The sequence below is a fragment of the Phyllostomus hastatus genome, unplaced genomic scaffold (genome assembly GCF_019186645.2).
Source record: "Phyllostomus hastatus isolate PE091 unplaced genomic scaffold, TTU_PhHast_1.1 phas_scaffold_216, whole genome shotgun sequence".
Taxonomy (NCBI): Eukaryota; Metazoa; Chordata; class Mammalia; order Chiroptera; family Phyllostomidae; genus Phyllostomus; species Phyllostomus hastatus.
In genome coordinates this window covers 9,325,820-9,339,042 of record NW_025334018.1, presented here as the reverse complement: position 1 = coordinate 9,339,042, position 13,223 = coordinate 9,325,820, and the positions used below count along the sequence as shown (strand labels likewise).

The 13,223-nt window shown below is 40.4% G+C and overlaps 1 protein-coding gene across 2 annotated transcripts in view; it reads right to left on the bottom strand.

The window, feature by feature from the left end:
- Window positions 1–13,134, bottom strand: part of WARS2 (tryptophanyl tRNA synthetase 2, mitochondrial) — a 76,543-nt gene extending 63,409 nt beyond the window's left edge. For both annotated transcript variants that reach the window (XM_045816688.1, XM_045816689.1), the window contains exon 1: window positions 12,990–13,134. In XM_045816688.1, the coding sequence (XP_045672644.1) occupies window positions 12,990–13,079 (90 nt within the window). In that variant the 5' untranslated portion in view covers window positions 13,080–13,134. The remainder of the gene's footprint in view (window positions 1–12,989) is intronic.
- Between the last annotated feature and the right edge of the window lie 89 nt (window positions 13,135–13,223).

Here is a 13,223-nt window from a genome sequence, read left to right as displayed (position 1 = left end):
AGCAAAGGAGTTAGGCATGGTTTGACATGTTGCTTTAAAGGGACCTAAAATAAACAATTAAGAAAAATGGCACCCTCACTGGTGTGGCTAAGTGGACTGAGTGTCTGCCTGTGAACCAAAGGGTCACTGGTTCAAATCCCAGTCAGGGCACATGCCTGGGTTGCAGGCCAGGTCCCCAGTAGGGGGCACACAAGAGGTAACCACACACTGATTTTTTAAAAAATGACAAAGTTGATACAAGTGAACTTTTAATTTCTTTCATGAGCTGAAGAAAGAATACTCTTGAATATAAAAGCAGAAACTATGTCAGTTGTTGTAGAGATAATACAGCACACTTATCAAACCAGTCTCTTGAGACAAAACTATCCTCAAAATAAAATCTTCTCATCTTAATTCTTAATCCTGTACTTCTCTGTACACAGAGGTAACAAGCTTTAGTAGAATATACAGAGGTAGAAAACTCCAGTATAGCTAGTTACACATGTCAAAAATAAAATTGGAGCTAGCATGAAAATTCACAGCCTGCTTGGGAAACCAGTGCAATAAAATCGATATTATCTCCCAATCGTCTAGATATTTGGGGCAATAATGAGATCACTTTTAACCCTAGCAAACATTGAGCATCTTCTGTCATAAACTAATTAAAAATATACACAAAATGTATGGTTTAAACTGAACAATACACTAAATGCCAATGGTATGTACTTTCTCTTATCTCGTTGGTTTTATTTTTCACTGAATTCTTTAACTCCGTAAATATTTACTGAGATCTTTCTGATACAGGAATTAATATGGCAAAGACTTAAGTAATACCTCATTTTCTAACACGTCTAGTTATGATAGCTGAGGTGCAACAGAGAGAATCCTTCCTGCCCGCCCTTCACTAGAGGAGGTGGCCGGGCACGCACTCCTGGTGAGGTCTGTCCGCTGAACGGCAGCCTGAGCCTACGCCTGCGAAACAAGGTCTTTTACAAACTGTTTCCTGCTGGGGTGTTCACAGGAAGGTCTAAATAAAACAAGAGCATGTTCTCCACCTTTCCTAAAGCAAATGCCGATAAAAAGAGATAGCATATAAGGAAGGGTGTGTTAATTTCTGTAAGAAAAGTACAAAGTCCTATAAAACTTCGAAATGTAAGCAATAATTTTCACCTTCAGAACAAAGTTTTCTGGAACCTACATATGAGTGGTTTTTGTTGTTATTTTTTGGTCATTTTTTTGTCTTGTTTTTAAAGAATAGTGGAGTACTGATAAGCACAGGAAGACAGGTGTTTCCAAGAAGAGAGAATGGTTTTAACAAAGAAGTAAAAGGGAATAGCTCTGAGCAAACTTGGCAGTTCTATGAACTCCAGGGCAAAGGACCCATGTAAGTCAGCAAAGGCCTACAGGGTGGTTTGGGCCTGGGTGGTGAAAGGTCTTGCACGTGGGGCCATAAGGAGCCTGAACTTTATGAGAAGCCCCCCAAGTTTCTGAGCAAAGGAACAACATAATCCAAACTCTGCTTTGGGGACATTAATCTGGTCACACTGATTTTTTTTTTGGTGGGGGGGGGAGGTGGAGGAAGGAAGAGCAGAAAAATGTGGACATGAGGGAAATCAAAGAACTATTAAGGTTGGTAGGGGTGAAGGAGAGAAAGGTTATTGAGTTGAATTACACATAAATGAAGAAATAATCAGTCAGGCATGCAGGGCCCACAAAGTGCTGTGCCCTGGCCAAGATATACAGGGCAGGACCTCAAATCCACGTAAAGTTCCTGGGATGTATTATTATTGTTACTTTGCAGATGAGAAGACTGAGGTTTGGTGAGGTCAAATACCTTGGCCAGCAACACACAGTTAGTACGTGGTGGAGCCCAGCCCATCTGCTCCCCAAACTCACACACCTCCTGCTTTGTCACACTTCATCTTAGGGACCAGCCAGCCAAGTTTAAAATGACAAGTATAATATTCACGTGACCATTTATCCTCCTAGACACGTGCTTCTCTAGGTTACGGAGTTTCACAGCTTGGCGGCATGGGGGGCAGGAAAGGGAGGTGGCTGGAAGGTTGCCAGCCTCTGGAGAAGCCAAAGCTACCTGCGAAGGAGGATTTTCCCCCACAGCCACGATGGCCAGGTAACTAGTATCCACAGAGGGCCAACCTGGCTCTCTCCCCAGAACTGGCAAGGGCTCCACAGAGTCAGGTTCTTAATATCTCCCTCGGGACTTCACCTTTATCCTGCACACTTACCCCAGCCCAAGAGATCTCTTCTCTCTTCTTGCAAATTTATGAACTGGCTGCTTAGACTGTTCTCCCACAGGAGGAGAGGAATCCAACTCGGGGCTTTGAGTAAACAGCTCCATTTCCCTTCACCATTGCATTCTCCTGCTTCCCCAAAGGACCTACAGTAACACAGCGAGTAAAGCATGGGGCTGAATGAATATGAAGGAGAAGGGCCCGTGCAAAGTTTCTGTTCATGGGGAGGACAAGAAACAGTTCGTGGGGAGCCCTTTGTTTGGTATATAAAATAAACTGTTCAATGTTGCTAATTTGAAAGCCTCAACAGCATCCTAATTAATGCACTAATTGATAATTCGCTTTAATTAGTGAATTACAGACCCCTTTGAGGACCCTTTGGAATGAGAATCCTTTAGAACAAAATTCTTACTTATCCCCTGCTGAAACGGCACACAGCACTAATTACTTTCATCTTTCCCATCTTCCCACTTTGCACCTCTGCTACTTTGGAAGAAAGCACTCTAGCCATAAATCCCAATTAGGCCCTAGATAGTGGTCCCCGGCCATCCATCAGCTTCAACACTCACCACTTCCCCTCCGCCTGCGGGGCTGTGCACAGGTTGACCTTTCAGCTATAGACTGTGTGTAAACAGAACTTCCTACATGCACCTTGGGACTCATGTGTTAAAAGACCTTATTTTACACAGGGTAATCCTAGTGGCAGTAGCCAAATAGAGACATGGAGATAAATTTACAAGACAGCTTTGCTCTGTTCCCATAATTCACCGAGCCAAACAAGACTGTAGGCACAGCAACAACAAGGGTGATTTATAGTTGCTACTCCATGTGTCACCATGGTGAGATACATAAGTGGCCTTCCTGGGACAGATTTAAAGGGTGCAAAGCAGTTATCAGCATATTATCACAGGCAATTTGTTTCAGAATTTAATGCCATTTTATTATTTATTGTAGTTAGTGTACAGAGGTTGGCATCCGATGACCTGGGTTTACATCGTGGCTCTCACACGTGCTAGCCAAATGACCTTGGGTGAGCCCCTTAGTCTCTCAGTATCCTCATCTACAAAATGGGGCTAATATTAGCTCCCATCTTGGTTACGAGGGTTAAATGAGCTAAAATGTGGCAAGTACTGAAAACCAGGCTCGGTACGTGGTGAGTACCCAGCAGATGCAGGCTGGTATCGCTCCCACAGCAGCACATTTGATAATGGCTGAAACTGCAACAGGGCCCCCAAATACAGCACACATTCAACTAATTTTAGTACAGATAAAAAACAATAATATCCACTAAACTAAATCTTTGAAGAATACCGATATTCATTTATTTCAATTCACCATCTTATAAAACTGGTTTAAGAAATAAAGACAATGAAAATGTAATCAGTAACTAAAAATTTTAGATGACTAAACACTGAAACTTCATATAATCTAACGAAGGTTAATGAGACTACGTGAGGTGTTTTGGAAACGACAAAGTGCTATTTTAGAAAAGGGTATTATTATTAGCGAAAATAATACACTCCACTTGAAAATGTTTAACAAGGCCAGATATGTTCTTTCATTTTATGCTTTCAAATACCTTCATGAAGTATCTACAAATATCATCCCAAGAACCTGGGATAAGCAGCCACATGACCAAGGGCATCCATTCAAGGGTTCTACACACGGGGAGCTGCCTGGCTCTGTAGTGAGTCCCAGCCAGAACACCAGGGCAGGAATGAGAAGGACAGACTGACATCCCTGCACGTTGTTCTGCATCTTTGGCCTAGAGGGCAATGGACAGAGAAGCGGAAGTTGGGAGAATCTCCAAGCGTTAGAAATCAGGGTGGCTTCACTCTGCTTTTAGGAGACAAAGGGGCAGTCAAAGAGTCAGTCCCTTAGCCAACCAGAGTAGGTTCAACAGATGCAAGGAAAACTGTATGCCTAGAAAAAAGAGAGCTATGGGTAAATATTTTTAAAATATTTTATTTATTTACTTTCAGAGAGAGGAGAAGGGAGGGAGAAAGAGAGGGAGAGAAATGACAATGTGGGAGAGATTCATCAGTTGCCTCTTCTGCACCCCTGCCGCTGGACCCGGCCCACAACCCAGGCACGTCCCCTGACCGGGAATCGAACCAGTGACCTTTCAGTTTGCAGGCCGGCACTCAATCCACTGAGGCACACCAGCCAGGGCTATAGGTAAACTTTGATAAATGACTAGAGGACCAATAGAACTCAGATGATGGGGCAGTGAGAAGACCTAGATATGACCTTGCTTCACTAGGTACGCAGGGAAGTTAACAAAAAGTGTTAAGCCTCCAACTGGGAATAAAAGAGTATTGCTCAGAAATGATATATAGAGCAAACTGTAAACGCCTGAGCAGAGTTAAATTAAGTCAAGCTGGAGCCAATGGATCATCCCTGTGCCTATAAATTATCTCTCTGCATCTAGTGTCTCACACTGGCAGCGCGGCTTCCACCCCAAGTGAGTGTATTTGTCCTGTGGATATTCAGGAAGAAGGCTCAGGCCTCATGTTGCAGTCTCTAGAAGAGAAATTCCTGAGCCCTGAGTGGTGCTGGGAGAACGGAATCAAGAGCAGGCCTAGGGTAAGTGCTCTTGAGGCTAGAGGCCAAGGAGCTATAACAGCGACTGAGGGAATCCATACAATCACCTTTGTGCACAAAGATCAGCACACTATGCAGAGCGAGCTGTGTTTGCAGAGAAAGAAGAAAGGGGAAAAAAATGGACTGCTATTATCTTAAGTACTTTTGCAGCTTTAGATAAATAGATTATATGTTGCATTTCACTGATAAAATACTTATATATCAAAGTAAATACTCCCAAACTACTCATTTACAGGGCCGCTCCCTAAAACTAACCCATCCATCACACATGCTGCAGAGCCATCAAACTCACTCGGATATTTGAGGAAGCTGAAGTAGTTTCCAACCTGCGTCATAAAACATCCAAGATTGTGTGGCCCCTGGTGTGTGGTGGAAGGAGGGTGGTGGATAGAGGGGTCAACCAGCAGGGCTGAAGCTGTTCCTCCACTCCTTTAACCAGAAAAGCTCTGCTTTTATTGGTTTTATCTAGCCTGGGTTCCTCTGAGATTGTGTTAGATAACAGACCACTACTGGTCAAGTGGGAAAAGTTGAGGTGAGGCTGAGTTTGAATCTTGGTGTGGCCATTTACTTGCTCTGTGACTCAAGAAAGTGAGCTAATCTCTTAGTGCCTTAGTTTCTTTTTTTTATAAAATGGGTAAAATAATATGTACAGGATTGTTGTGAGAAATAAAAAATACATAAAAGATGTATAGCACATAGTCCAAGGCATTATTAGCACATACCAAGCACTAGCTAAATGTTACTTCCTTTTCTGAAAGACATACGGGTGTGTGTGTGTGTGTGTGTGTGTGTGTAGGCTGAGACACGGGTATAAATATATAATTGTGCAAGCCTCTGCACACAGTTCGTTCTATAACCTGTAGTAACGCAACAGATATGCTGAGAAAGGATATGGGGTCAGCAGCCTCACACTCCTCTGCATTTTCTGGCCGTGGCTGCCATAATACTGGCTGGCATAATTCCTCAGCATTTATCTACTGCTCCTCATTGATAGTTTCAGCAGTTACCATCAGTTTTTATTAGCTACTTAAAGATATTTTTTAAAACTGAAATATTATTGTTTCTCATAAGCTGAGTCAGTTCACAAGGAAAAGCAACTCTACAGAGCACTGTAAACAAATGGGCTCCTAGACTGACTGAGCTTAAAAGGACCTTCTGAGTGGATCCATACAACGCCTTTCCTTACCATTTAAGAAAAGCACAGAGAGATGAAGAGACTGGTCAAACCGGCACAGTTACCATCTAGCAAAATTCCAGATGGCTACAGCAGGTCCTGATAGCTCTCCATGCTAATCAGCTCATGTTGCATGTTGAGCGGACAATACACGGCAGAGAAGAGGTGGGTAAAGTCACTGGGAACACTGCCCCATTTTAACATCATCAGATCACACACGTACAATAACTAAATGCAAAATATGGAACAAAATCCCAATAGTAAATTGTATTATCCTAACTTCTGAATTAATTAGCTTTGTGACATTAGGCAAGTTCCTTAATTAAAGCTTGCTTCCTCATGATCTAAAAGAGGATGCTGCCCTGGCTGTGGCTCAGCTGGTTGGAGGTCATCCCATACACCAAAAGGTTTCAGGTTCAATCCCCGGTCACGGCACATACCTAGATTGTGGTACCATCCCCATTCAGAGTGTGTAGAGGAGGCAACTGATCAATGTTTCTTTCTAACATTGATGTTTCTCTTTCTTACCTTCTTCAACTCTCTCTCTAAAATCAATAACTATATCGTAGTGTATTATAAAATAATAATAATAAAAAAGATGCTAGTATCTGCCTTAAAGCCTCATTATCAACAATATCTCTTGTGGTATTCTTGCCAAAATCCATAACCTAGTCTAATCATGAGAAAACATCAGACAAGCCCAAACGGAGAGTCATTCTACAAAATAACTGACCAATTTTCTTGAAACGTGCCAAGGTCGTGAAAGACTAAGAAGTGCTGTACATCGAAGGAGACATGACAGCTAAATGCAGCATGGGATCCTGGAGTTGATTCTGGACCAGGAAGAGGCTAATGGAAAACCTGGTGAAATCTGAAATACTAGGTTAGCAGCTAGTACTGTACCAGGTTAAGTCCTTGGCTTTCATCGTTGGATTACGATTATGTAAGAGGAACACTGGTGAGTGATATACAGGAACATCAACTAAACTAATAAAATCAAAGCAGTAATCAAGAAACTCTAATCAAACGTAAGTCCTAGACTAGATGACTTCACAGGTGAATTTTACCAAACATTCAATAAAGAACTAACACCTTTCCTTCTCAAACTATTTCAAAAAATTCAAGAGGAGGGAAGATTCCCAAGCTCATTTTACAAGGCCAACATTATCCAAATGCCAAAACCAGATAAAGACACAACAAAAAAGGAAAATTATAGGCCAATATCCCTGAAGAACGTAGATGCTAAAATCCTCAACAAAATATTAGCAAATGGAATGAATACAGCAATACATCAAAAAGCTCATACACCATGATCAAGGGGGATTTATTCTGGGAATGCAAAGCTGGTACAACATTTGCAAATCAATAAATGTGATTCACCACATAAACAAAATGCAGGATAAAAACCATATGATCATATCAATAGAGGCAGAAAAAGCATTTGATAAAATCCAGCACCCATTTATGATAAAAACTCTCAGCACAGTGGGAACAGAGGGAACATACCTAAACATAATAAAGGCCATATATGACAAACCCACCGCCAATATCATAATAAACTACAAGTGTTCCCCTTAAGTTCAGGAACAATACAGGGATATTCACTTTCACCTCTTATTCAACACAGTACTGGAAATCCTAGCCATAGCAATCAGATAAGAAGAAGAAATAAAAGGCATCCGAATTAGAAAGGAAGAAGTATAACTGTCTTTATTTGCAGATAATATGATATTGCACATAAAGAACCCCAAAGATTCCATCAAAGACTACTAGAATTGATAAATGAATTCAGCAAAGTAGCAAGATATAAAATTAATATCCAGAAATCAGCTGCATTTTTACATACCAATAATGAACTATCAGAAAGGGGAATTAAGAAAACAATCCCATTCACAATTGCTTCAAAAAGAATAAAATACTTGGGAATAAACCTAACCAAGGATGTAAGAGACCTGTACTCAGAAAATGACATCACACTGAAGAAAGAATTGAAAAAGATACAAATAAGTGGAAGCACACACCATGTTCCTGGGTAGGGAGAATTAACATCATTAAAAGGTCCAGGCTATCCAAAGCAATCTATAGATTCAACAGAACTCCTATCAAAATACCAATGACATACTTCAGAGAACTAGAGCAAATATTTCAAAAATTTACATGGAACCACAAAAGGCCCTGCACAGTGACAGCAATCCTGAGAAAGAAAAACAAAGGTGAAAGAATTATGCTACCTAAAAATCAAACTATACTATAAGGCCATGGTAATCAAAATAGATGATACTACATAAAAACAGATACATAGATCAATGGAACAGAATAGAGAGCCCAGGAATAAACTTACACCTTTTTAGTCAATTAATATTTTACAGAGGAAGAAAGCACATACAATGGGCTAAAGACAGTTTATTCAATAAATTGTGTTGGGAAAATTGGACAGGTACATGCAGAAAAATGAAATTAGACCCACTTCCTTACACCATACACAAGAATAAATTCAAAATGGATTAAAGACTTAAATGTTAGATCTGAAACCATAAAAATACTGAAACAGAACATAGGCGGTAAAATCTCAGTTCAGACATTGCTCATAGCACTTTTTATCTAATACTATCTCCTCAGGCAAGAGAAACAAAAGAAAAAAGTAAACAAATGAGACTTCATCAAACTAAAATTTTTGCACAGCAAAGGAAACCATCAACAAAATAAAAAGACAACCCACAAAATGGAAGAACATTTTTGCCAATACATCTGATAAGGGGCTAACATCCAAAAGTTATAAAGAACTTATAAAACTCAACACCAAAAAACCAAACAATGCAATTAAAAGATGGGCAAAGGACCCAAATAGACACTTCTCCAACATGAAAAGATGCTCAATGTCACTAATCATCAGAGAAATGCAAATTAAAATCACAATAAGTTATCACCTCCCACCAGTCAGAATGGCTATAATCAATGACTGAACAAATAACAAATGCTGGCAAGGATGTGGAAAAAAGGGGAACCCCTTTGCATTGTTGGTGGAAACGCACACTGTTCCACACTGTGGAAAGCAGTGTGGAGGTACCTCGAAAAATTAAAAAGGGATCTGGCTTTCAACCCAGCCATCCCACTTCTGGGGACATATCTGAAGAAACCCAAAACACTAATTTGAAAGAACATAAGCGCCTCTATGTTCACTGGAGCATTATTTACAGTCGCCAAAATATGGAAGCAATCCAAGTGTTCATCAGTAGATGAGTGGTTAAAACAACTATGGGACATTTACACAATGGAATACTACTCGGCCATAAAAAAAAAAAGAAGAAAATTTTACCCTTTGCAACAGCATGGATGGACCTGGAGAACATTATGGTAAGTGAAATAAGCCAGTCAGAGAAAGACAAATGCCATATGATTTTACTCAGTTGTGGAATTTAATGAACAAACTGAATTAACAAGCAAAACAGAGACAGACTCACAAATAGCAGGAGGACAGCACAGGGGTGGAGATTGAGCAAAAAGGAAAAAGGACTCACGGACATAGACAACAGTGTGGTGATTGCAGGGGGCAGGGGGAAGGAGGGCATAAGGGGGATAGATGGTAACGTTAAAATACAATAAAAATAAATAAATAAAAACAAATTTTGCAACTTTGTAAATCTAAAATTATTTAAAAATAAAAAATTTTAAATGAGCAATTTTTAAAAGCCTTGTTGTAAGAAATAAATACAAGGTCAAAAATTTAATACATTGTCTACTTCTTTGCAGGCATAATCCCTTCACCTCATGGCCATGCTTAGAGTCGTCAAAACACAGTGGAAACTGTGTTAGTACTGGCCACACCCAGATCGGGCAGCGAATAATGAAGAGTGTTGTTCAAGTGTGATAAAATGGGGTCATTCTATATTTCAATTGAATGATTATACACATTCTGGCAAAATTCTACTAACTATCAGTATTTCACTCTTTGCACAATAAAACCATAAGTTGGTGTTTAAAGAAGTATGAATTCTGTTTGACTAATGATGATAGGCTTTTATTTACCTAATGCCATCAGCATTTAAACATAACATGTCAGACCTTCATTCTGACTCTGCAACTACTCTCATCTTGTCAGACTTCAACAGCTTTCTGTCATGCAACACCTGGCAAAATAAACCGTTTTCACATAAATTATAGGCATCTCAAAATGACAATTGCTTGATACTCTGTTATTTCTGTTTTCTTACTATTTTTTATTTCAAACCTGAGTCTATATCTAGCCTTGAGGGGCAAAAGCCTAACTCTGAGACAATTAAAGGCCCCCGAATGCCATGTTTACTAGCCAAGATTTTGCGTTTTTGAGAAAACCACCTAGGGATTGTAGTTTCCAACAACGGAGATACGGCTCCTCCACTTATGCTTCTCACCTCAGGGAGTAACTGTGCAGCCAAAACTAATAACGAGCAACTTGGCTATTTTTTAGTTTTAGATAGAATCATCCATATGAGAAATATACATTTCTTTCTATTATACCATTCTCTTGCAAAATAATTTTTGTTTTCTACAAAGGTTATGAGATATCATAAAAATGTCTAATGCATCTGGTTTAAGAATCCAATTCTTCCTTCACATATTTCTGCATCTGTTCACAAAATCTCTTTGACTTCAAAGAAAGCTTTTCAAGAGAAAAAGAAGATACACACGGGAAAAGTGGCCATAAATTTTTAGTAGTCATTTTCTAAGGCCATTTTAATAACAGCACTGTGGGACAAGTATCTCTGTGAGACCTAAAATATCCAGATGATATTAATGACTATGGATTTATACGGAGATTTACACTTTAAAATTTTATTCAGGGTCTAAAAGTGATATATCTTCAATTTAAAATATATGAAAAATATGGAAAGCCTAAAGAAGAAAACTTAAATCATTTTTAATCCACTGCTCAGGAAAACCTAGCAAAACAAAAAAAGAATGGTTGGCTCTGGCCAGGTGGCTCAGTTAGCTGGAACGTTGCTCCCTACATCAAAAGACTGGGGGTTTGATCCCTGGTCAGAGTACATGCCTAGGCCGTAGGTTCAATCCCTGGTGGGAGTGCGTACAGGATGCAACCGGTCAATGCTTCTCTCTCACATCGATGTTTTTCTGTCTCTGCCTCTGTCTTCTCTCCCTCACTCTCTCTATAAAATCAATAAACATACCCTCACGTGAGGATGAAGGAAAAAAATGGTTGTTTACTTCCAGTCTTTTTCCTGTGCATATATTTACATATTTATTTATAAATATAATGTTGTAAATGCACTGTTAATGCAATTTTGTGTCTCTTTTCAATTGGTCTTCCAAAAGACTGTGTTAGCCCTTCAAACCATCATTTTTAATGACTGAAAACTATATGTAGATTTATACTTTAGAAGATGCTCTCACGTTTAATTCTTACTCTAATCAAAGCTAAATCAAAGGTTTGGAAAACTAATCTGCTCTGCGAATCCTACATCTTGAAACAATCTAGAATAGTTGATTAATTTTAAGATAACCATATTTGTAAATGCCACTGAAACAATAGATGCTTAAGAATTTTTTTCTTTAACACTGATAATTGTTAAACTGATAATGCTTTAGTCCCCTTACCCTCCCTGGGCAATCATTAGAGGGCTCTAGTTTCTTTTCCTTTTCTCTTTGATTCTCTATTTGACATCCTTAGCTCTTGAGGTTAGAGTGAGAGGAAGTTGGGGTCTAAGGCTTAGTTACTTTGAGACCTTAGGTTTTTAACATGGTGCTATTGGCTATAAATATAGTAATCAACCAATTCTGGTTCTGCAGATTCAGACCCTGAAGTTTCAAAGAGGGGAGTATTTGATGGATTTATCTAATTTGAATCAAATCGTCCCTAACATTGCTGCCTGAAATTTGAAATAATAACATTTAAATAGCTCTTTTGTTGATGAAGATTTTTCAGTATAATATTCTTCATCCTTACAAGAATCTTGTTAGGCTCATATCAATGAAGAAACGTAGGTACAGAACATTAAGTGATTTATGGGATGATTAGAAAAACAAGTTGAACTTAAATCTTGGACTTCATAGTCTCATTGCTGTAGTCTCATTTGATTCATAATCATGAAGCCATAGATTTTTCCAAAGTTTGAAATAACATAAAAGTGTCAACCAGTCCAACCCTCCTTCCACCCATTTTGCTAGAGAATAAACCCTGTGAGATTAAATGACTTGTCATGTCATACAGCTAGCCAGTGGCTGGAAAATCTACCTCTGGTTTCCTTTCAGTCTAATGCTCTTTCCAAGATACCACTTACCACACAAAATCCTCACACCTACACAATATAACAATGAATATGCAAAGATGCCAGGAAGCCACCCAGTAATCACAGAATCTTACATTTTTTCCTACTTCCCATTAGATAGCCCCTAAATGATGCATGGCAAATGCCTACCACTGAGATTACACACTTGTCTTTTGCCATAGCGTAAAATTCCAAGCACTGACGGACAGAGTGAAGGCCTTGTCATGCTCTCAGCACGAGAGTTACGGTAACAGCAGTGCACGGGACAGGACGACGCACTTTGGCAGATCTACTTTGGAGTAAATAGGGGGAACCAGAGTAGAAAATGCACTGCCACAGGGCGGACGGCAGCGGCTGCACCAGTTTAAACCTCCCGATTCCTAAGAAGACGTCTTCGCTAGTTTCTCCGCGGGGTCTAGGCTTGCTGTTAGGGTGAGGACCAATTGACAGCATTTGGACCCTAAGAAGGTGGGCGGCCCGACTGCGCCGGCAGCGGAGCGCTCCTCCCACCAGGGGCGCGTTACGTCACCACGCATCCTTACAACGTCGCCACGTTCCGGGCAGAAGGGTAGTCTTAAGCAGGTCGATGTTAAGAGAGTAGCAGCCCGGTACTCTGTAGATGAAACCGGAAGAGAGAAGCAAGTGGAAAGAGGGAGGAGAGACGGGACGGACCTAGCAGGATGGGAAACTTGCGGGAGAAGGGCCAGCCTTGATTACCTGGGGAGGGAGGGCAGCTTCTGGTCCTTTGTGAAGTGCCCGGATGAAGCTCCAGCACCCACGCGTCTTCCGCATTGAGTGCAGCGCCATCTTGAGGAGGGCGGAGCCTTCTTGTTTTGAGTGACGTCTGCTTGAAGAGCCAGTCGCAGATTCTCTGCTGTTTGCTTGCTGCGCCTGCGCTGTAGCCGCGTAGCAGCTGCAGGGGTCGGAGCGTGGGGGGTGCCAGTCTCCTCT